General features: G+C 34.9%; 1 protein-coding gene across 2 annotated transcripts in view; it reads left to right on the top strand.

Annotated features, from left to right (window-relative positions):
• The first annotated feature begins 4489 nt into the window (after positions 1-4489).
• The window catches only part of LOC133182217 (COMM domain-containing protein 10-like), a 249974-nt gene continuing 229418 nt past the window's right edge, over positions 4490-25045 (top strand). Inside the window, exons 1-7 of one of the 2 annotated variants that reach the window (XM_061316974.1) lie at positions 4490-4533; positions 6518-6608; positions 7854-7964; positions 8282-8353; positions 9597-9791; positions 10150-10209; positions 11272-11311. In XM_061316974.1, coding sequence (XP_061172958.1) covers positions 4505-4533; positions 6518-6608; positions 7854-7964; positions 8282-8353; positions 9597-9791; positions 10150-10209; positions 11272-11310 — 597 coding nt within the window. In that variant the 5' untranslated portion in view covers positions 4490-4504 and the 3' untranslated portion in view covers position 11311. Of the gene's footprint in view, positions 4534-6517; positions 6609-7853; positions 7965-8281; positions 8354-9596; positions 9792-10149; positions 10210-11271; positions 11582-25045 lie in introns of those variants that run through there. The other variant, XM_061316973.1, reaches the window with a different exon arrangement.

Genomic DNA, 25045 nt, shown 5'->3' with positions numbered 1-25045 from the left:
ATATTCAGTGATGCTCCATAGCCGCAACCGATCTCGCGCTTTCCTTTGCGTTTAACTAACAACGGCCGTCAATGCATCACTGGACGAGTTCATTGATTACTCTAAAAGGTGACAGGTTGGACCATCTTTAACATCTGCCTATACTTTGAGTGATAGTACTTTTTAATCGCACAAAATTAAAAAATTAATTAAAATCTATCCTTGATAGATCTAAAGTTTTGCTATTTATGAAAATGGGCTATCTTTGATAATCCATAACGGCTTGGACTTGTTTTGATTTTTTTTTTTTACAGAAGATTCTATCATTGGAAAGTTAGATGGTACACATGTAGCACAGGCCCATAGTACGCGGGATTTTTTGGGAGTCCCCCCCCCTTTCACTTTGAAAACGTTGCTATAGGCCTGTAACATGCTATTTGGATTAAATATTCCTGAAAATGAGTGAGGCGTTAAATACATTTTTAAAATTATACGATTAATTATATTTAGTTTATGTTCTATGTGAAATTAAAACTATTTTTATGCATGTGCAACTTTGTGATAAAGTCACTACATGCATGTAACGTTATATAGGCCCCTATGTACATGCAGTTTGATTCCTACTATATGCATATTTTATTCAACAAAAGATGTTGAAACTCAGTAGCCTAAATATTATGTCATTTTAGGATATTTATGTATAAGGCACTTTTATAGTTGACTTTCTACAACTTGAGTATCTCTGACGTTTTGTCAGTAAATACTTGTTTTTTTTTTATTAGAAATCATCTGAACACAATGAAAATTCGAATAAATTAAAAGTCGAATATCTTGGATATGGGGTAACCCATATCTATTCTTGTCACTACAGATTCAACAAAGCCTTACCCTAACACCAGAACCCAAGACCAAGGGTCAAGAAATTTACAAATTTGGAAGCGTTACCCTCATCATCATTACTATGGACTTCAAAGAATTAACACTTTTCCACTATATTATCAAAAGCCCCCCCCCCCCCTCGTTATGCCAGAACCCCTGACCCTAGGACCACAAGATTTAAAAATTCTGTTCGAAGCTCCCATTTTCATCATAGCTAAGCAATTTATTTATTAGCTCAACAACAGGACGACAGGATTAATTAATGATTAATTAATAGAATTAATGCTTTTTCACTATATAATCAATAGAGCCCCCCCCCCCCCTTCAAGAACCCCAAAAACTGAGGCGATATATTTAAAAATTTTGGAAGAGGCATCCTTGTCTATCATAATCATGCACTTAGTTTGTTTAAATAATCTCCAGTAGCAGAGAAAAAGATTTTCAAAGAATCAATGATTTTTCACTATATAATCAATAGAGCCCCGCCCTAACACCAGAACCCCTGACCCTGGGGCCATGAAATTCACAATTTTTGAAAAGGCATCCTTATGCATCATAACCATGCACTTAGTTTGTTTAAATAATACCCAGGAGCAGAGAAGAAGATTTTCAAAGAATTAAAGCAGTTTCACTATATAATCAATAGAGCCCCACCCTAACACCAGAACCCCTGACCCAGGGGCCATGGCTTTCACAATTCTGGAAGAGGCCCACCTCCTCATCATAACTATGTACTTAGTTTATCACCTTAATGCCCAGGAGCAGAGGAGAAGATTTTCAAAGAATTAATGCATTTTCACTATATAGTCGATAGAGCCCCGCCCTAACACCAGAACCCCTGCCCCTGGGGCCATGAAATTCACAATTTTGGAAGAGGCACTCTTGCTCATCATAACTATGTACTTAGTTACTGAATTTAATACCCAGGAGCAGAGAAGAAGATTTTCAAAGAATTAATGCATTTTCACTTTATAATCAATAGAGCCCCGCCCTAACACCAGAACCCCTGATCCTGGGGCCATGAAATTCACAATTTTGGAAGACGCACTTTTGTTCATCCTAACTATGTACTTAGTTACTGAATTTAATACCCAGTAGCAGAGAAGAAGATTTTCAATGAATTAATGCATTTTCACTATATAATCAATAGAGCCCCGCCCTTACACCAGAACCCCTGCCCCTGGGGCCATGAATTTCACAATTTTAGAAGAGGCACTCTTACTCATCATAACTATATACTTAGTTAGTTTATTTAATACCCAGGAGCAGAGAAGAAGATTTTCAAAGAATTAATGCATTTTCACTATATAATCAATAGAGCCCCGCCCTAACACCAGAATCCCAGACCCTGGGGCCATGAATTTCACAATTTTGGAAGAGGCACTCTTACTCATCATAACTATATACTTAGTTAGTTTATTTAATACCCAGAAGCAGAGAAGAAGATTTTCAAAGAAATAATGCACTTTCACTATATGATCTATATAGCCCTGCCCTAGCACCAGAACCCCTGACCCTGGGGCCATGAATTTCACAATTTTGGTAGAGGACTCAATGCTCATTACAATGATGCCAACAGTTTGACTGCTTGATGTCCAGGAGTAAAGAAAAAGATTTTTAAAGATTGCATTAATTTTGGTGGTTTTAGCCCCACCCCTCAGGCCCCAGGGGGGCAGGGACCATGAAATTCACAATTTTTGTTCCCCTTCACCCATAGATACTATATGCCAAATTTGGTTGAGCAGTTCCAGAGAAGAAGCTAAAAATGTTCAAAAGTTTACGACCGACGAACGACGTACAACGACGGACGAAAACGGATAGCAATAGGTCACCTGAGTTTACTCAGGTGACCTAAAAAATCATAAAAAAGGCAGTACCGTACTCCGGATGTCAAAATTTGAATACTGGCGCAAAATATTTGACTACGTATATGTGCAGAAGATGTTTGAACTCATAAATCATTCTTTTTTAAGAGGTTTGGTAACGAATGTTTCGGTAACGGTTGTTTCATTTAATCATTTTCTCTTAAATAGTAAGCTAACAATAAGACATTGTTAAATCATGTTTGGAGCATGGAATACAGTTGTTGGATAGAAGAAAAAGTATCACATGTTTAACTATGATATCATTCTATTTCATCTATTAAACTAATACAACGAATGTTTCATGCCTATCCATACGCATGTAAAATAGGAAGATAGAATGTAATTTCAAAGTATTGGTAACATATACAAGGCTTTGTAACATTTTTTTTTTAATTTCAAGAAGTTTCCTTCAAAATAAAACGTATTCCAATCTTACAGGCATACAATACCTAATACTCATACTATATTTAATGTCACGGTCCGTTTTTATTTTGTTTCTGGCGACATGGGGATATCAGATCAAAGTTTGGTAATATATTTGTGATTATGCTCAATAATTTATTAAAAGCATTTTACAAATAAATGTTTTGAAGATATATGCTATCTAATTTAAGATTCAACTGTTATTTGTACAAAAAATAGCCATTTAAGTGTAATTATTCGATGTTGGCGACAGTAACGTACGTTTCAAAAAATCACTATATGCCAAATAAAATATCTCAATATGATTTGTTCACTTCATTTTTGTATTTTTGCCTTAAAGTTACATATTCATGCATTCATTCAAAAAGTATTTTCTTTGAAATTTCATTATTTTTTTATGCTTAACCCCCAACGACATCATTTGCACCATTTTATTGAGCTTGAGTGTATAAAATCACTTAGCAAAAGTTCATAAATTGTGTACAAATTCTAACCACAAATTCTTCACAACTACTTCTACTATTTCTTCTCCTATTATTATTTAATTATCCTGTTTTTATACTCTATTGACTCCTCTGACTCCCCTTAACTCCTCCTGATATATTTAATCTAGCCTAGACATAATTAATCACTATCATCTCCTTCTCCCATTCATTATGATCGCCTAACTTTCTCCTCATTATTTAATTATGACCTGTCCACAGTCTGGGTCAAACGTACAATAAATCTACCTAAGTGTCTGATGTAGTAAAATGATACAATTAAACTAAAGCTACAGAATAAGTAAATTTAAGATGGGAAAAAAAATAAAAGAACAAAAATATATAGGCTATACACTACAAATGTATGTCGTGGTTCTATTTTTAGACGTACACATGGTAGAACTAAAAAGGTTTCTCTTAATAATTAGTAACTTGTATGAAATTGTCCTCCATAATTAAATTTGCAATTTTAAAAAAAATATTCAAAGATATTATTTCTGCTGTCGTTGGTATATTTTCATTCCAGCAAATCTTGCTTTTTTGCGTCGTTCATTCATTCATTCATTCATGATTCACGTAACGTAAATATTTGTGTTTTCTGCAGGCCCTAGGAAAGGTACTAATTAAAATCTCACCTCGGTATCTTTTCAATAACCTACATTTATACAAAAGGCAAAAAAAGTTTAAATATTTTGACCATCTTACTATGATACGTACCCAACTTTCAATAATGGCACCTCCCAGACACCGGCCGGGGTGATTCGGCAGATAACCTGGTTCCCGAGGCCTTCCGATTGTGGGGGTTCCCCGATTGTGACATGCGACTGAACGTCATGATGATGATTTTGATAAGTCTAATAATTGAACTCTAAAAAAATGTCTTTGAACTTAGCTGCAACACCAGCGTAAGTATTACTCATAAAAGAAGGAAATAAGTTAAAAGATGTTTGTAATAGATTTCCGAATTATTTGTAACAAGTTGTACACTGAATGAACTATGACTTCAGCTAGTCTGAACTCGGGAAGACTATTTGACGGGAAAAAAATATTTTAAGGAAAATCTAAACGTAATTAAAATTAGCAAGCATTTCTTAAATCAAATGTAAAGTAGTTTTTTAACAGTGAATATGAACAGGAAATGATAGTTTTTGCTTTGCACGTATAAGGGTCTGTATGATCTGGTGTCGAAAAAGGGGGTGGGGTTGGAATGAAGACATGAAACTAGGCCAAGCCCTTTTTCTTCAGACCGAATAAGTTTGTCTGCCATTAACACATGTCTTTATTTCATCTTAATACTTAATGCTCAGACACTTTCTGCCTGGCCTGGTTCAGTGGTTTTACCCATCATATAAACAGGTCCAATACAGTAATTAGTACATTTAGCTATGTAGCTTGAAATTACTTTATCTAGCTACTTGAAGTAGCTTTATTTAGCTTTAGCTATTTCAATGCAAGTTTCCACAGTTTTGCTCATTATTTAAAATATACCAAAAAATGCAAATATATGACTACTAATATACTAGGGAGTTTTTAAAAAGGCAATCCAAATCAAAGATGGATCTAACATTACTGCTTTTGAACACTTTTAAGCAAATTTTTAAAAATGTATTTCCACTGTTTGAGTAACTGTACACCACCTTCAGTGACCTTGTGTGTATTGAGGCATGGATAATAATGATTACTTCACATTGTGCTGAATTATTGTCAATCAATTATCATTTTAACCAGAACTGGTCTTTGTTAACTGTTTGGTCACAATTTAACTGTTCTATATAGCCCCAAAACTTTTAGAACTTTGATTGCAATTGCACTCATAGGGGCTTTTCTTCTGGATTGTTAAATGTAAAATAAATTTAAAAATTTAATAAATTTTGAATCTTCTTTAAATACACTTAAAAGTTGTTAAAATAGAGATTCTAACACTTTCAGTCAAGAAAAAACATGTTTAAAAAAGACGTACCACACCTATATACATAAACTTATGTATATAGGTGTGGTATAATGTCTTTTTTAAAACATGGTTTTTCTTGACTGAAAGTGTTTTAAAATATTCATTGAAGTTTGGAAAGGAATATAGAGCAAATTATACACATTATTAGTCTTTGTAAAAACTTTTTAGAGCACTGGCCAGTTGAGCTGGTAGGAGAACTGTAGAATGTTCATTAGACCAAACACAATGTTACTGGTCCTAAGAAAAGCACAAATTTGTTCTGATTTAAAATTTATATTTTATTATAAATCCTTTACACACTGGAATTAGGCCAACATTTTACATTCTTATTTGCAATATGAGATTCAATAAAATGTTTTCCACATAACAGTACTGTTGATAACGTAGTGGTTTATGGATTGTCTTTTATCAGTGTTATAAGTAAAAAAGTAATGACTAAATAGGGGATCATTTCATCTAAAATGAGCTGATGAATTTTACAAGCCCAACAGACTTGTAGTTTTGATATTTCAAGAAGCACGAGCCAGATTTTACTGGCCTTGATCTTCGGACAACCAGTTAAATTTCGAAGCCTGTATCATATGGTCATATAACATGCAAGTACGTGTACCGTAATTAACATCACTGCAACTATTAATCATTTTTCCTGTGCAAAACATCTCTTAATCTGCCCCACCAAGAGCTTTGACTGCTATTGATGTCAACACCTACATGCAAAAATCAAGGGAATATCCTATGGATCCTAGTATAGATTTCCACAGAAAATTGAACTGCAATGAGCATAGACTAATTTATATATTTTAATGTTATTTCAGTCTTGAAAATATATTAAATTAAACCAGCATTGAGACTCAAAGGTACACACACAAGTGCATAATATTCATTAAATGTTATGTCAGCTGGAAGATTTTGCCAATTAATGAGAAAATCTCTTTTAGGATAAAAAGAGCTGTTGTCCATATAAATGAACTGGATATATCAAAGTTTCCCTTACTGTTAACAAGGATTCTTTCTAAGCTTCATTTAAAGGTGAGTATCACTTATCATGCTTATGCAAAGGCTAATACAAGGTACATGTGTAGATGATGGAATAATAATAATTTCAATGAAATATTAATAATGTGTCTTTGTGTGCATGTAAAATAAACATATATTTACTTAGTAAGAAAGACTGATGGGCTTTGAAAGTCCTTTAAGTGCCATCCAAGTTCTTTACAGATTTACTTACAGCCCAAACTTCATATATACAAAAAGGATGAGGCAAAAAAAAACCCAAGAGCTTTAGGACGAATTAAAAAATTGAAAGAGAATTCATAATATGACATTAACTTGTATTAAATGCCACCTTTAGCGTCTTTGAGAGCAGGGCTTCATTGAAGTGAATAAACACAATATTTTCATACTTTAAAACAACAGTTCCTGAAATGTATATTATTTGACATCTTCGCTAGCCAAGGGTTTCTGATACGCTACTCTCCTCATAAACCCTTGGCATACGGTGCTGACAAAAGACGGGATTGTTTTCGTCACGTGATCACGATTCTTACCAGGTACGCACAGATTGCGTCATCGACAGAAATAAAAAGCGTATTTAAAAAAATAATGTTTTTAAAGAATAATTAACAAGAAGGTATTGAGTTATGTTTATTTGTTCTTTAAACATGTTCAAATGCAAATCTACATCTTCAGTATAGATTCTTAATCACATACTTTGCACGTAGCTTAAGATATTGGATGACACCATATAGCTATTCATAGAATGGCATGTTATCTTACGGATCGTTGTTTACTTGTGTTTTTCATTCCCGATATTAAAGAGTCAAGATATATCCCCGAACGCAAATATCGTCATTTACAAAAAACAATTGCTGATTGGTCGAACGATGTCGATCAACTCCAAACACAACTTGAGAAAAAAATCCCAACTTTTTTTAACACCGTATGCCAAGGGCTTATGAGGAGAGTAGCATATCAGAAACCCTTGGCTAGCGAAGATGATTATTTGATGCAGTAATCTTTAAACCAGAATGATTATACATAAAAATCTCTGTGGTTTGTTTCAACTTATTATTTAATGCTCATGATCCTTTACAACCAAATGATGATGATCAGCTTTAGATGTTTACAGGTACATGTAGTATAATAGACCAAAAAATATGAAGTTACAAGTATGCTAACAGCTAGTTTGAAATTGTTTAGATCATGTAGATCGGCTTTAAAGAAAAGGTCAAAAACTTAAAACTGCTTTGTGAAACTAGCATGATATAATTCCAGGATGAAAGAACATTCTCAGAAGAGGAGGAAGAGAAACTCCAGTCATCACTGTCCTTGTCTGATACTGACCTGGAACTAGTCATTCATACTCTGGAGTTCATCCTACATCAGGTACTGTTAATCAATTTTTATTCATAATCAATTTCATGAGATCTTTATATTGCATAATTGCGCAAGATTGTCTGCTCATGAAAATTTCATTATCATGTATATTACCGATAGTATTGTTAAAGATTATTTAGAGCAATGACTATGAAAATTTTGTCTCGCTTATATATACATGTACCAAATAATAATCTCGCAAAAATAAGGTGTCTTAAGTGTTCTACAGTATACTTTGTTAAAAAATACTGAATGACAACAAACCTGTAGGATAAATTCTATTTAGTCTTGATAATAATGCAAATGTCATTTGTTGTCACTTCCAGGCAGCTTACCACACAGCTAAACCAGGGATTTTAGGTCAGCAGCTTCAACAGTTAGAGCTAGAGGAGGAAAAAGTGTGTAACATTTTTTAGCTTGCATGTTATAAAATAGATAACTTAGTTGATTAAATCCCTTGCATCCCATTGGTGGGTGATCACAGTTGTCTTCGCCTCTATTATAAGTAATGTTAATGTTCTAATCCTCTCCTTGAGATAGGACTGTTTAATACAGATGTGATGTTTAAATAGTACTAAGGTATATATTTTCTTTATGATATAAGATACCATGAATGTACATCTGTTATTCTAGCATCTTTACTCCTTTGAGGTGACCCCAGTCACTCAAGTGACCCATTCACTGTTCATATCCGTACTTCTAAATATTTTCAGCTGCTCTGTATTGGTGGAATCAATTTCAACCAGGTTTTGTATGCAGCGTAGATAGATAAAGGGAGAACAAAAATGTAAATTTCATGGTCCCAGCCCCTTTCCATCTGTATAAATTGTTTATTTTTATGGCCCCGCCATAAAATGGACGGGGCATATAGTGTTACCCTGTTCCATCATTCCATCATCATTCACTTTCCATTCGTTATCTAGGCAACAGCTAAACATATTCAACTCAAATTTGACATATGGATACATCATAGAAATATGCAGGTCAAGTTCGAATTTGGTCATGGTCCGATGATTTTTGACAGAGTTATCCCTCTTGAACTTGGAAAAAGATAAGAAATTTTCAGTTTCCGCTCTTTAACTTTTATAGGGATGTATGTATAAGGTTGAAATTGCATGTGCAGGTATTTTACCAGAAAATAAAGGGCAAATTCAAATTTGGCCATGGTCCGATGATTTTTGATAGATTTATCCTTCTTGAACTAGAAATTTTCAGTTTCCGCTCTCTAACTTTTGTAGGGATGTGTGTATAAGGTTGAAATTGCATATGCAGGTATTTTACTAGAAAATACAGGTCAATTTTGAATTTGGTCATTGTCTGATGATTTTTGGCAGAATTATCCCTCTTGAACTTAGAAAAAATAAGAAATTTTCAGTTTCTGCTCTCTTACTTTTGTAGGGATGTATGTAAGAGGTTGAAATTACATATGCAGGTATTTTACCAGAAAATACAGATCAAGTTTGAATACAAATTTAAAACTAAATATGGCATTTGAAATTTTGGCTGCCTGTGGGGGCATTCGTGGCATTATGGCACATCAATTTTTTTTTTAATTTTCCTATTTACATCATGATGATTTAAAGAGTAATTATAAGATGACTAATGTCAGAGCAAACATGTAGGATACACATTTTTTTGTAGGTAAAAGTTATTGTTGATGCCTGGAAAAACACTGCTGCAGATGTAGTATCAAAGCTTCGTCAGAGGAGTATAACACCTAAACGACTGGAGGAGATCAACTGGAGACTGAACCTTCAGATGGCCCAGTCCAGCAAGGCCAAGATGAAGCTCCCTAATGCCATGTTTGAATTGGGGATCAGCGATGAAAACTCTGAGGTTTGAATTACATGTATAGGGTTGAAAATTTGATTGATGATTTGGTCACTACAAGTTGATTAATTCTACATGAAAAATAACATAGTGAAATCCTACTCAAAAGAGCCTGAAGGAATATTTAGCTGTACATGCATCAAGTCCTTCAGACTGCACAAGAAATAACTAAAAAAAAAATACTGTGTTCTCTAAATTAAGATTTTTTGAAGATGCTTTTAATTTCCATTAAAATATTAAATTTAGGTAGTAGTTACAGCCCTAATTGTAGGAATTACTTATTATCATTCATATGAACAACAAGTTGGTTACTCATAAAAATATGCTCATTTAACATTGATAAGATTCTGTTTCATTTCTTTAGAACAAAGAGAAAATTCACTTTGAGATGACACATGATGAATTATACTCATTCTACAGCCAGGTATGATATAAAAGTACATGTATATTGTATTTAAAATGTAGAAGTTCAGGCTTTACGGACCGTGGATGTTGGCCTGGATAGCTCAGTGGTTAGAGCACCTGACTAGTAATGCAGGGGTCCGGGGTTCAATTCCCGGTCCAGCCATATGTTTTCTTCATGCATTTCTCCTTTCCTACTACATTTGGTGGCCAGAGGGGGGGGGGGGGGGGGGGCTTGTACAGGTTACAGTGTATATGTAAATTAGTAATTCCTGGCAGGGCCTTAGAACTTGTGTCTTCAAGGTCGAAGACTGTTTAAGGAGGGAGGAATATAGAAGTTCGGGCTTTATGGACCATGGAAAATCGGCTTGGATAGTTCAGTGGTTAGAGCACCTGACTAGTAATACAGGGGTCCCGGGTTCGATTCCCGGTCCAGTCGTATGTTTTCATCATGCATTTCTCCTTTCGTACTACATTTGGTGGCCAGTGTGGGGGGCCTTGTTCAGGTTACAGTGTATGTGTAAATTAGTCATTCCTGGCAGGGCCTTAGAACTTGTGTCTTCGAGGTCAAAGACCGTTTATGGAGGGAGGAATGTAGAAGTTCGGGCTTTACGGACCGTGGATGTCGACCTGGATAGCTCAGTAGATAGAGCACCTAACTAGTTATGCTGGGGTCCCAGGTTCAATTCCTGGTCCAGCCATATGTTTTCTCCATGCATTTCTCCTTTCCTAAAAAAAGGTTTGTAGATGATGAGGAAGACTAGTGGCAGTTTTTAAGTTGACTGATTGACTAATGCTAATACAAGTCTCCTCAGCATTCTGGATCATTCATTTTGTATTCAAGCATGTTCAAGGGTTGTCCAAAATGTTGATATTAACTCATCGATGTCTTCAAAATCAGAGAAACAAAAGAATTATTTGATGAGTTTTTAGTAAGTTTTATTTCAATTTCATCAATTTGCTAAGGAAAATTGATTTTTTTTTTGCTTTAGTTTCATTTTTTTCTAGTCTACTGGTATCAGGGAGCATAGCATTTGGTAAAAAAAATCTTGTATTTGATGTGTTTTGTTTTTTTTTTTTTTAGCTTGAAACAATACAAAAGCAACTGGATGGTCTAGGCTGAACAAAATTAAGCAAGGAGGACCAAATGGATTTGGTCAGAAAGTTCATCAGTTTTTACAAGACCAAACTAACATTTTAAAAAGTCATTGGAAGAATATTCCTCATTGATTCAGTTTTCAGTAGTGGCCAAGTCATTATGATCTATTTTGTTGTGTCTAGCCATGAACATAAATATTTTATATACATATACATGTATTGCAATATTTATTAAATTTGGAAAGAATATGGTTTTATAAACATTCCTAATATTCTTTCATTAAACTTTTACAATTTTTCCTGCTTTTGTTTATTAGCTCTACTGGTCAGAGACCAGAAGAGCTAATGCGATAGTAAGGTGTCCGTCGTCCGTCCGTCTAGCTGTCTGTCTGTCCATCCGTCTGTAAACAATTTTTCAAAACGCTACTCCTCCTACAGTTTTGGTCTGATTTCAATATAACTTGGCACACAAGTAGACTACACTAAGATACACATAATTCTGTGTATCGATTTTTGATTTCGATAAACGGTGTTGCCATGGTTACTAAAAATAAAATTTTCCTTGAAAAACTTTCAAAACGCTGCTCTTCCTACAGTTTTGATCTGATTTCAGTAAAAATTGGCATATAAGTATACTACACTAAGATACATAATTCTGTTTATCGGTTTTTAATTTGATGAACAGTGTTGCCATGGTTACTAAAAATAGAAATTTCTCTGTAATACTTTCAAAATGCTACTCTTCCTACAGTTTTGGTCTGATTTCAGTATAACTTAGCACACAAGTAGACTACACTAAGATACATAATTCTGTACATCGTTTTTTTTTTTTTTATTTCAATGAATGGAGTTGCCATGGTTACTAAAAATATAAATTTCCTTGAGATACTTTCAAAATGCTACTCCTCCTACAGTTTTGATCTGATTCAATATAACTTGGCACACAAGTAGACTACACTAAGATACATAATTCTATTTATTGGTTTTTGATTTCGATGAACGGTATTGCCATGGTTACTAAAAATAGAAATTTCTGTGAAATACTTTCAAAATGCTACTCTTCCTAAAGTTTTGGTCTGATTTCAGTATAACTTAGCACACAAGTAGACTACACTAAGATACATAATTGTCTTTATTGTTTTTTTGATTTTGTTGAATGATGATGTCATGGTTACTAAAATCGAAATTTCTGTAAAATTCTGTAAAATGGCTATTCTTCCTACAGTTTTAGTCTGATTGCAATAAATCTTGCCACAAAAAGAGACTAAACCATGGATCATTATTCTATTTATTGCTGTTGCAAAGTTTCAAGTCCAAGTGCTACTTTTATCTTCCTTCATTATAAGTACAAACCAGTAGAGCTACAGTCTCGTCAGAGACTTCTGGTTTTTATTTCTGATCTGAGAAAAGAGGACAATCTTCTTTCTAAGAGAACAGGAGATTAACAAATGAAGGGCCATTCCTTTTAAGGGTAGATATAAATTTTTTTGTGAAGTTAAACTGTGAAATGCATCACCCCTGGGTCCATAATTCAGGCCTTAGTGTGTGATGTTGGTCATGTAATGAAAATCCATGTTTGAAAATCCTCTTCGCTACTCATAGACATTAGATAGGACTTAGTGTTAATGGTGTGTTCCATTTTTCCTTAACTGTTTTATACAGGTAGGAAAAGGTTGAAAAGTACTAAGGCAAAGTGGGAAAGTTTGGTAGTCCCTATGTAACAACAATAATTGTAAAGGAGATGGGTGAACATAGCTTGCAGAAAGCTTCAGATATATAAAAATCATGTTCAGTTTGTGAATTTAGTATTTAGAGTATAAGTTCTCATGATTGAAATCTATGAAATTATGATAAACAAAACTTTTCTGAGGAAAATTTTCTCGGCAAAATTTATTCTTTTATTTAAAAAATAATGTAGTAATTGTGGGGTTCGAGCCCTAGCAATAAAAATCCTGAGTATCATTTTCTTTCAAGACTAGCACGCTAACCACTAGACTACTCAAGTCCTGATGAAGAGTGGCATTTAAATCATGTTTGTGATATGACCCTTGACTTAATGGACTTCAAGTATTTCTCAAAAAGATCTTAATGTTATGTCATAAAAGTATATTTTTAAAGTATAGTGGGTCTGTGCTCCATATTTTTGGTAACCAAAAAATGTTTATTTTTATGCAAACTTTGAGGATTAACTTTCAAAAAAGTGGAGCGAAGACCCACTCATATCGGAAAGTAGTGTTATAGTATGAGAAAATGACTCTTTTTGCCCGCTTTAGTGCATTTGTAATATTTCCATAATTTCCATCTTTGAGGGATTTTTGCAAATTGTAGAGATTTTACATAAATTATATTTTATTGTTAGCTGAAATATCAAGGAAAATTTTTATATAATTGAAATTTAATTTTTCACCTTCATGTTTGTCACACTATAAGCTTTTCGATCGTCATTTTACAGTTAAAGCAAAATGAGAACAAGCCTTGTTAATTATATTCATGCAAAGAGATAAGTCTCAACCTAGGACCTGAATACTGGACCCAAGGGACAACGGTGGTCACGTGTGCTATTAGGTCCTACCATTAATCTCATGAGTTTTTCATTCAGTATCAATAATAAAATGAATGATGGAAAACTAAAAATTACATAAGTGTTGTTTTTAGCTCACCTGAGCCGAAGGCTCAAGTGAGCTTTTCTGATCACATTTTGTCTGTAGTCCGTCTGTCTGTCCGTCTGTCCGTCCGTCTGTAAACTTTTCACATTTTCAACTTCTTCTCAAGAACCACTGGGCCAATTTCAACCAAACTTGCCACAAAGTATCCTTGGGTGAAGGGGATTCAAGTTTGTTCAAATGAAGGGCCACGCCCTCTTTCAAGGGGAGATAATAAAGAATAAGTGAAAAATTAATAGCATCTTTGAAAAATCTTCTTCTCAAGAACCACAAAGCCAGGGAAGATGAAACTCATGTGGAAGCATTCTCAGGTAGTGTAGATTCAAATTTGTTCAAATCATGACCCCTGGGGGTAGGGCGGGGCCACAATGGAGGATCAAAGTTTTACATAGAAATATATAGGAAAAATCTTTAAAAATCTTCTTCTCAAGAACAGCAAAGCCATGATGAGTCATATTTATATGGAAGCATCCTCAGGTAGTGTAGATTCAAGTTTGTTCAAATCATGACCCCCGGGGGTAGGGCGGGGCCACAATGGAGGATCAAAGTTTTACATAGAAATATATAGGAATTTTTTTTATAAATCTTCTTCTCAAGACAAGCAAAGCCATGATGAGTCATATTTATATGGAAGCATCCTCAGGTAGTGTAGATTCAAGTTTGTTCAAATCATGACCCCCGGGGGTAGGGCGGGGCCACAATGGAGGATCAAAGTTTTACATAGAAATATATAGGAAAAACCTTTAAAAATCTTCTTCTCAAGAACAGCAAGGCCCTAATTGGTCATATTTATATGGAAGCATCTTCAGGTAGTGTAGATTCAAGTTTGTCCAAATCATGACCCCCGGGGATAGGGCGGGGCCACAATGGGCAATCAAAGTTTTACATAGAAATATATAGGAAAACCTTTAAAAATCTTCTTCTCAAGAACAGCAAGGCCCTAATTGGTCATATTTATATGGAAGCATCCTCAGGTAGTGTAGATTCAAATTTGTCCAAATCATGACCCCCGGGGGTAGGGCGGGGCCACAATGGAGGATCAAAGTTTTACATAGAAATATATAGGAAAAACCTTTAAAAATCTTCTTCTCAAGAACAGCAAGGCCCTAATTGGTCATATTTATATGGAAGCATCTTCAGGTAGTGTAGATTCAAGTTTGTCCAAATCATGACCCCCGGGGATAGGGCGGGGCCACAATGGGCAATCAAAGTTTTACATAGAATAGGAAAATTTACCTTTAAAAATCTTCTTATCAAGAACAGCAAAGCCATGATGAGTCATATTTATATGGAAGCATCCTCATGTAGTGTAGAGTCAAGTTTGTTCAAATCATGACCCCCGGGGGTAGGGCGGGGCCACAATGGAGGATCAAATTTGTACATAGAAATATATAGGAAAAATCTTTAAAAATCTTCTACTCAGGAACAGAAAAGCCCTGCTTGCTCATATTTATCTGGAAATATCCTCAGGTAGTGTAGATTTGAGTTTGTTTAAATCATGACCCCCTGGGGTAGGGCGGGGCCACAATGGAGAATCAATGTTTGAAATAGAAATATATACAGGAAGGTATCTTCTGATGAAGAACTGCAAAGCCATGATTAGTCATTTTGATATGGAAGCATCCTCAGGTAGTGTAGATTCAAGTTTGTTAAAATGATGACCCCGGGGGATAGGGATGGGCCACAATGGGGGATCAAAAATTTTACATAGGAACATATTGGAAAATATCTTCTTCTCATGAAATGAAAATCATGTTTAGTCATTTTGATATGGAAGAATCCTCAGGTAGTGTAAATTCAATTTTTGTTCGAATGATAACCCCCAGGGTAGGGTGGGGCCCAATGGGGATCGAAAGTTTTATATAAGAAAAGATAGAAAAAATAACAGAAAAGTTATGTTTAGTCATATTGATGTGGAAGAATCCTCGGGTAGTGTAGATTCAAGTTTGTTCAAATGATGACCTCTGGGATAGGGAGGAGGCACAATGGGGGATCAAATTTTTACAAAGGAATATATGGGAAAAAATTTTTAAAATCTTCTCAAGTACAACAAAGCCATTTGTTATACATGTATTGACATGGAAGCATCAATAGGTAGTTTAAAATTCCCCCCCCCCCCCCCCCCCCCCCGGGTAATCTTTTCAATACTGAACTGATTTGTGTCTAGCCAATGTGCTCAGGTGAGCGATGTGGCCCATGGGCCTCTTGTTTAAACTTTATTTCCAGTAAAATCTCAAGTGATGACCATTAGGAAAATTGCATAATGCAAGACTACACTGATGCATGAACAAGTATCATTCAAATGGCAAATTAGAAGTTTTGATTAGTATAATATTATAAAAGATGTAAATTTAATTATTTTTTACCTCTAATGGACTTAAAAATCAATTTGATATACATGTATCCATAAATTCATTTCAGAGTTCACAATAACCATAAAATTTTACAAGATTGCTGGGAACCACAAAAAAACACTCAATTATAGTAAAGTCCTGAGGACTAGTGAATTTACTTCACTTTCCGTAATTTCTTACATCCGTAAAATTAATTTTTTTGTTAAATTATATATAGCAATTCCCTACATATGTTTCAATTCAAGTATGACTAAAACATACACAAGGAAATATTAAATATGAGACTACATTGAGAACTAAGGTTTTCTGATGAATTAAATTTCAAATATAAAGACTTTCAAAAAATAATGCCAGTTTAATATTTAAAATTTTGAGTTCATAAGAAATTCATTATATAGTAAAGATGTAAATTTCTTTAATTTTAACCTCCATGAGATGCAAAATGAATTCACTACATCCATAAATTTGTTATACAGAGTTCATTATGACTCAAATTTTGCAAGGATTGTTCAGAATTTAAAAAGGTATTCCCCCTAAACTTCACTTTATCTGTAAATTTGCTATTCCATGTTTGTACGAATGAGTTTAACTTATCTCCATTTATTCTCTTTATCTGTGTTTCTACTAAAACGAGTTTCACAGCATCTGGTAAATCTGGGCTGAATTCAAGATCCTAGCAGCTAACATAACTGCTTAGCGCTAGATATTTTCCTCTCTTAAACAGATCACTCAATTTCATGTACATATAGCTGTCAAAGGGATCAGATTTTTGGATAAAATATCTTCATATCAATAAAACCTATTTATGCAAAAAAGCAGCAACAATACTGGTAGTTGCCATTTTAGATTTGGTACCTTCAATGCATCTAATACAATGTATTTATCCTAGCTTTTCCCCATTTGGTGGCTAAACTAGATCTCTTTAACACGTCTATGTTACAGCCAATGTAGCTGCTATGATCTTGAATGTACCTCTGATCAAGGGAGGAAATAAGTGGTTATATAGATGCTGTGATGAATAGATTTATTAGGTCACCAGTGTTTACTCAGGTGACCTATTGCTAACTCTTTTCGTCCATCGTGCGTCGTCCGTTGTGTGTTAACATTTGAACATTTTCAGCTTCTGCTCTGGAACCACGGAACCATTTTCAACCAATTTTGGCATAGAGCATCTATGGGTGAAGGGGAACAAATATTGTGAAATTCATGGCTCCTGCCCCCATGGGGCCTGAGGGGTGGGGCTAAAACCATAAAAATTAATGCAATCTTTAAAAATCTTCTTTATACCTGGACAACAAGCAGTCAAACTGCTGGCATGGCAGGCCTCTACATTGCCTTCTAAAATTTAGGCGCCAACTGGCTCCTAATAAAAAAAATTTAGGCACCAATGCAAATTTTTAGTCACCAGGTAAATTTTTCTTAGGCACCAATTCAAAAACTGATATTAGTCAATATAAAGAGACATGTCCATTGCTAACTTTTAAACTTCTTACCTTCTCTTTATAAAGAAAATATTTGAAATGTTTATAGTTCAGTAATTTGACGAACATCAATTAAATTTAAAATGGTCACCAATTTGGCGACTTATAGAAAAATTTTAGGCGCCAATCATAATTTTTAGGTGCCATGGCAACTAAATTAGTTGCCAATTAGAGCCCTGCATGGTTGTAATAAGCATTGAATCCTCTACCCAAATTGTGAAATTCATGGCCCCTGGGTCAGGGGTTCTAGTGCTAAGGTGGGGCTCTGTTGAACATATAGACTAGTGAAAATGTATTATTTCTTTAAAAAAATCTTCTCCTCTGCTTCTGGGTATTAAGGAAACAAATTAAATTCATAGTTATGATGAGGAAGGGTGCCTCTTCCAAAATTGTGAATTTCATGGCCCCTGGGTCAGGGGTTCTGGTGTTAGGGTGGGGCTCCAATGATTATATAGTGAAAATGCATTAATTCTTTGAAAATCTCCTCCTCTACTCCTGGGTATTAATGAAACACACTAAATGCATAGTTGTGATGGGGAAGGATGCCTCTTCCAAAATTGTGAGTTTCCTTTCCCCTGGGTCAGGGGTTCTGGAGTTAGGGTGGGGCTCTAGTGGTTTTATAGTGAAAATGCATAAACTCTTTGAAAATCTGCTCCTGGGTATTAAGCTGATGAACTAAGTACATAGTTATGATGGGGAAGGATGCCTCTTCCAAAATTGTGAATTTAATGGCCTCAGGGTCAGGGGTTCTGGAGTTGTGGAGGGGCTCCAATGGATATACTAGTGAAAATGCATTAATTCTATAAAAGTCTTCTCCTCTGCTCCTGGGTATTAATGAAACAAACTAAATGCATAGTTATGATGGAGACGGATGCCTCTTCCAAAATTGTGAATTTCATGCCCCAAGGATCAGGGGTTCTGGAGTTAGGGTGGGGCTCTAATGGTTATATAGTGAAAATGCATTAATTCTTTGAAAATCTTCTCCTTTGCTCCTGGGTATATTTAAGGAAACAAACTAAATGCATAATTATAATGAGGAAGAGTGCCTCTTCCAAAATTGTGAATTTCATGGCCCCTTGTTCAGGGGTTCCGTGGAGGGGTGGGTTGGTTATTTAATACATACTGAAAATAAATTAATGTTTCATGGCCCCTGAGTCAGGGGTTCTGGTATTTGGACAGGGCTCTATAGAGTAAACAGCAGATTTAATACTTTGCATTTAATACTTTGAAAATCTTCTCCTCTTCCCCTGAGTATTAAAGGCAGAGATTTTTTACCGGGTGGTAAATTCCAGGTGAGAGAGGGGCTTATTTTGTACAGGTGTGAATGCCTTGAGGGCTAGCAGTCTACCTGTGGTCGTTTGTCTCCCAATCCCTATACACAGGAAGTGATTTAATACACAGTAGAGTACCCAAGAAGTCAAACTTTACCTGTGTTGGGATTTTGAGATGATTCTAAATAATTAGAAAAAAAAAGTTGTAAATGTAGTTTAATCTCAATGATTTTTTAGGTCACCTGAGTCACTCAGGTGACCTATTGCTATCTGTTTTCGTCCGTCGTCCGTCGTGCGTCGGTCGTAAACTTTTGAACATTTTCAGTTTCTTCTCTTGAACCACTGAACCAATTTCAACCAATTTTGGCATATAGCATCAATGGGTGAAGGGGTACAAAAATTGTGAATTTCATGGTCCCTGCCCCCCTGGGGCCTGAGGGGTGGGGCTAAAACCATCAAAATTAGTGCTATCTTTAAAAATCTTCTTCTTTACTCCTGGACATCAAGCAGTCAAACTGTTGGCATGATTGTAATAAGCATTTAGCCCTCTACCAAAATTGTGAAATTCATGGCCCCAGGGTCAGGGGTTCTGGTGCTAGGGCGGGGCTATATAGATCATATAGTGAAAGTGCATTATTTCTTTGAAAGTCTTCTTCTCTACTCCTGGGTATTATTGAAACAAATTGAATACAAAGTTATGATAATCAAGAGTGACTCTACCAAAATTGTGAAATTCATAGCCCCAGGGTCGGGGGTTCTGGTGCTAGAGTGGGGCTATATAGATCATATAGTGAAAGTGCATTATTTCTTTGAAAATCTTCTTCTCTACTCCTGGGTATTATTTAAACAAATTAAATACATAGTTATGATAATCAAGAGTGACTCTACCAAAATTGTGAAATTCATGGCCCCAGGGTCGGGGGTTCTGGTGCTAGGGCGGGGCTATATAGATCATATAGTGAAAGTGCATTATTTCTTTGAAAATCTTCTTCTCTACTCCTGGGTATTATTTAAACAAATTAAATACATAGTTATGATAAGCAAGAGTGACTCTACCAAAATTGTGAAATTCATGGCCCCAGGGTCAGGGGTTCTGGTGCTAGGGCGGGGCTATATAGATGATATAGTGAAAGTGCATTATTTCTTTGAAAATCTTCTTCTGAAAGCCTGGGTATTATTTAAACAAATTAAATACATAGTTATGATAATCAAGAGTGACTCTACCAAAATTGTGAAATTCAAAGCCCCAGGGTCAGGGGTTTTGGTGCTAGGGCGGGGCTATATAGATCATATAGTGAAAGTGCATTATTTCTTTGAAAATCTTCTTCTCTACTCCTGGGTATTTTTAAACAAATTAAATACATAGTTGTGATAAGCAAGGATGCCTCTTCCAAAATTGTGAATTTCATGGCTCCAGGGCCAAGGGTTCTAGTGAAAGGGGGGGGGGGGGCTCTATTGATTATATAGTGAAAAAGCAAAATATCTTTGAAAATATTCTTTTCTGCTCCTGGTTAAAAAGCAAAGAAGCTAAATGTATAGTTATGATGAGCAAGAGTGTTTCTTCCAGAGTAGTGAATTGCATGACCCCTGGGTCAGATGTGCTGGTGTAAGGGTGGGGCTCTTGATAATATAGTGAAAATGCATTAATTCTATTAAATAATTCTGTCTGCTCTTAGTGTTAAGCAGATAAACAAAGTGATAACTTATGATGAGCAAACTTCTGGTCCCAGGGTGAGAGGCTCTGGTGTTTCTCGCTGGGGGGGGGGGGGGGGGGGCTCTATTGATAATATAGTGAATCTGTAGTAAAAATGCATTATTTCTTTAAAAATCTTCTCTGCACCTGGGCATATCAGAGGCAAAAAGAGTAAAAGTTTTAATAAGGAAGCGTATTTTTACCAGAATTTTGAACATCTGGACCATTTGGTCAAGTGTTTTGGTCCTGGCCAGGACTCTATTCATTTGTATTCTACTAAAAGGAGTTATTCCCCTTTGCCATTTACTTTTGATAATTAATCACTGTAAATAATGTACTTGAAAGATTAATAGAATAAGAGAATTATGCAAGAATTTTTATTGTATAATACAAAAAGTACTTTCATAGTTTTAATGATCAGGTAGACTTGTAAGTAATAGATAAATAAAAATGAGACAAAAATAACTTGTCTTATTAAATGTTCATCAAAGACCAAGAGAGGCCAATTTAAGAGATTTCAACAAGGAATTAAAATAGTACAGAAGCACTGATTAGTTTGTTAATATACTGTATGGTGATAGTGATAAACAGGGAACAGATTAGAACCTAATTTACAAACTGTTAATGAATACTAGACTAATTATTTGTTGAACCTGATCACCCTATTTTTCTTGCTTTTGGGCAACAAAGCTTCACCTTTCAGTTCATTTTATATTCTATGCATCCTTTAAATTGTTGTATCATACTCAGGTGACCGTTAAGGCCCTTGGGCCTCTTGTAGTAATTTGTAATTGTATGTGTGTCAAAGCATCCCCACCTATTAAAAAACTTATTATTCAAAGTATTTGTTGAGCTTTGAAAAAAAAGTTAAACCAAATTTTGATATATATAATCCTAAAGAATATCATAATTATTTCAAATACTAAAGATGTGTATATATATATGTTATCAAGCTAAAATTTCCATAGTAATATAGCTTCTCTATTGTTTATACCATGAGTGGTAAATATCAAAGGATCGAAAGTTAAATTGAAGGTTACCATGAGTGTCAAACAATGTGTACAGCGTATACACAGGGACTAGTAAGTAAATGTCAATCAAGTTCTAGCATCCAATGATGTACCTTTATGCACTTGATTAACAGGGGTACACAGACCAGGTATTTTTGAAGGCGGTGCTTAAAATCTCTGCCTTTAAGCAAACAGACTAAATGCAATAATATAAATGTAAATGTTTAAATATAAGTAAATGTGCCTTTTCTCTGCTCCTGGGTATCAAGGAGGCAGAGTACAAAATTGTAATCAGTGAAGCAAATGAGAGTTACTTCCCTTTGCTAAATTGTGTTTAATCAAGAAATTCTTCTGTTTAATTTAATTAACAGGTTATTTGATTGAATGAGAATACAAGAAGAATTTTATATATATAGAAACAAAATAAAAATGAATGTTTGGTTCAAATGAGCAAAGCATGCTCAAAATCGAATTCTTGCTTAGCAGGCGATATAAAGGATTGACATAAAGATTATTTATGTAGCAAAGGGCTACATGAAGTTGTACTGAGTATGTGTACACTGGCACATGTGAGTTAAGGCTAGGTATAGGCGTTTCTATAAAATGAGCCAACAAAAACGCATAATATGTATTATTATTATTCAGAGAAAGTTTTGATTTATTTTCTTATACATACTTAGTACCCATGATATGTTATAGCCAGTACACATTATGACGTCATATTATGACATCATTGTTCTTACCTACTGGTGGTAATAAAACACAAAAATGAATCAGCTTCAAGGGATTGCCCTATTTAATTTTACATAAAAATTGTGTAATGTTAAGAAAAGTGTTCTATAGATTAAGTAGAAATATGTCCATAGGACATGAATGCCCCGCCGAGGGTATATTAGTAATGCAACATTTTAACACAAAGTGAGAAAAGTGAGGTCAAAGTGAAAAAATATTGATGCAGTTGAATAGCTTACATCAGTATGTATCAGCATATGAAGTTTGACACTAATTTAAGAAAATGAGGTCAAGGTCGAATGAAAGGTCCAAAAATTCTTGATGCAGTTGAAAAGGTTACATCAGTAAGTATTAGCATATGAAGTTTGATAAAAATATTATGAATGGTTTCTTTAAAACTGAGCTTAACACTAATTTAAGAAAAGTGAGGTCAAGGTCAAAAGAAAGGTCAAGGTCAAAAAATGTTGATGCAGTTGAATAGCTTACATCAGTATGTATCAACATATGAAGTTTGATTACTCTATCTTGAATGGTATCTTTAAAACTGAGCTAATCACTAATTTAAGAAAAGTGAGGTCAAGGTGAAAGGAAAGGTCAAGGTCAAAAAATGTTGATGCAGTTGAATAGCTTACATCAGTATGTATCAACATATGAAGTTTGATTACTCTATCTTGAATGGTATCTTTAAAACTGAGCTAAACATTAATTTAAGAAAAGTGAGGTCAAGGTCAAAGGAAAGGTCAAGGTCAAAAAATGTTGATGCAGTTGCATAGCTCTCATCAATATCTATCAGCAAATGAAGTTTGATAAAAATATCTTGGATAGTTTCTTTGAAACTGAGCTTTGAAGAGAGCTAAACGCAAAGTGTGACGGAAGGACAGAAGGATGGAAGGACGGAAGATGGACAAACACTATATGCCCCAGCCATATTCATGGCGGGGCATAATAAAACTGCTGCACAAATCCTAGGCATTTTATCATTTGATCGGAATTGGAGGAAACTTATACTGGATTGTACATTTTTACCCTGATTCAGCGTAAAACTTTACAAATAGTAATTAAACAACTCAGCTGTTGATATTTGTGCAGCAATATCAGCAATCTTTAGAATATTTTGCTTCTAAATATTCCTTGTTTCTGTTAAATAAAATAGAGCATGCCCTTGCGCCAAAGCATTTTTGTTGATGTCTAGTATAATCTTGTGTAGTAAAGAACAATGTCAGACGTCATAATGTGTACTTGCTATCTCATGTTGTGGGTACCAACTATGTATTAGAAAATGTTTTAACTTTCTCTGTATAATAGATATAGTCTTTAAGCATTTTAATTAGTTTATTTGCATAGAAATACCTATGCCCAGCCTTAACTCACCTGCGGGGGTGTCCTATTTGATGATGGAGTTATGGTCAGGAAAAGTCATGGAGATCAGAGTTTAGATTGCTAGTGTCTGCTTGAAGTTTCTAGTGCTGGTAGCAAGTATTACCAAGTTTATTGTATAGCCAAGAGGCAAGTGTTGATACCAAGTGTTACCAAGAGGCAAGCAGCTAAGTTGTTTGTGAAGCCAAGAGGCATCACCTTGAGTAAATATACAGGTATTGAGATTTATCTTTGTGTACTTTTGTAGCACTAGGCAAGTGACAAAAACAATATCTGTATACTGTAGATTCCTTATTTTACGCGGGTACTTAATATCGCGAAATGGCCCTTAAACGTCAAATCGCGAGAACAATAATTCGCGAATGGATGGTTGATCAACTGATTTTACATGGATTTCAGCATAATGAAAATAAAAACGAGTAATTTTATTTCGCGAGAGATGCTTCTCGCGTAATTACGCGATAATTAATTCCTCGCGAATATTTAGGAATCTACAGTATATTGTTAACCTTACACACTAGGCAAGTGTCCGTTGTATTTGAATATTTTGCATTCATTATCAGCCCTATAAGACTTGGGAAAACCAAGTACGATCCCAAGGAGATCACTCGGGTCTCATTTGTTACAATAAGTAAGGGTAATTTTAACAAATTTTTGAAATTCTTGGGCAAAATAGCTTCAATTATCAGTTAATTTTGTTATACTTCTATGGATCCTTTACAGTGTTGTATTATACTCAGGTGACCGTTAAGGCCCTCGGGCATCTTGTTAATATACATGTAGTTCTGCACCTGCTGACATAGTCTTTGCATATACATTATACAATCTGTTTTACATCAGACTTTATTGTGCTCTTTATCTTGACTGTCCCTACACTGTACTATGTGTACTCTATGTGACTGTAGTCAGATTGGTACACTGCAGAAACTTCAGTGTTCAATGTTAATTAGATACTACACAAATTCTCTTTTTTTCCCCTTTACTGCATTACTAATGAATTTTTAGAATACACCTGGTATAAATGATCTTTCACTAGAAAAAAGTCATTCTCAACTCTTATAAAGTCACTGAAAAAAGCAAATTCCATTTTAACTTTCCTCCTTGCAACATTACGTGTATTACTGTACTGCCTTCCCTAGTCAGAAAAACCCCATTGTCACGACAATAAAATAAACATCA

This window comes from Saccostrea echinata, unplaced genomic scaffold (assembly GCF_033153115.1).
Source record: "Saccostrea echinata isolate AGI-Se365-2 ecotype Australia unplaced genomic scaffold, CSIRO_AGI_Sech_v1 ptg000009l, whole genome shotgun sequence".
NCBI classification, from domain to species: domain Eukaryota; kingdom Metazoa; phylum Mollusca; class Bivalvia; order Ostreida; family Ostreidae; genus Saccostrea; species Saccostrea echinata.
Note: the sequence above shows the minus strand (reverse complement) of the source record. Positions and strands in the feature narration are given on the sequence as shown.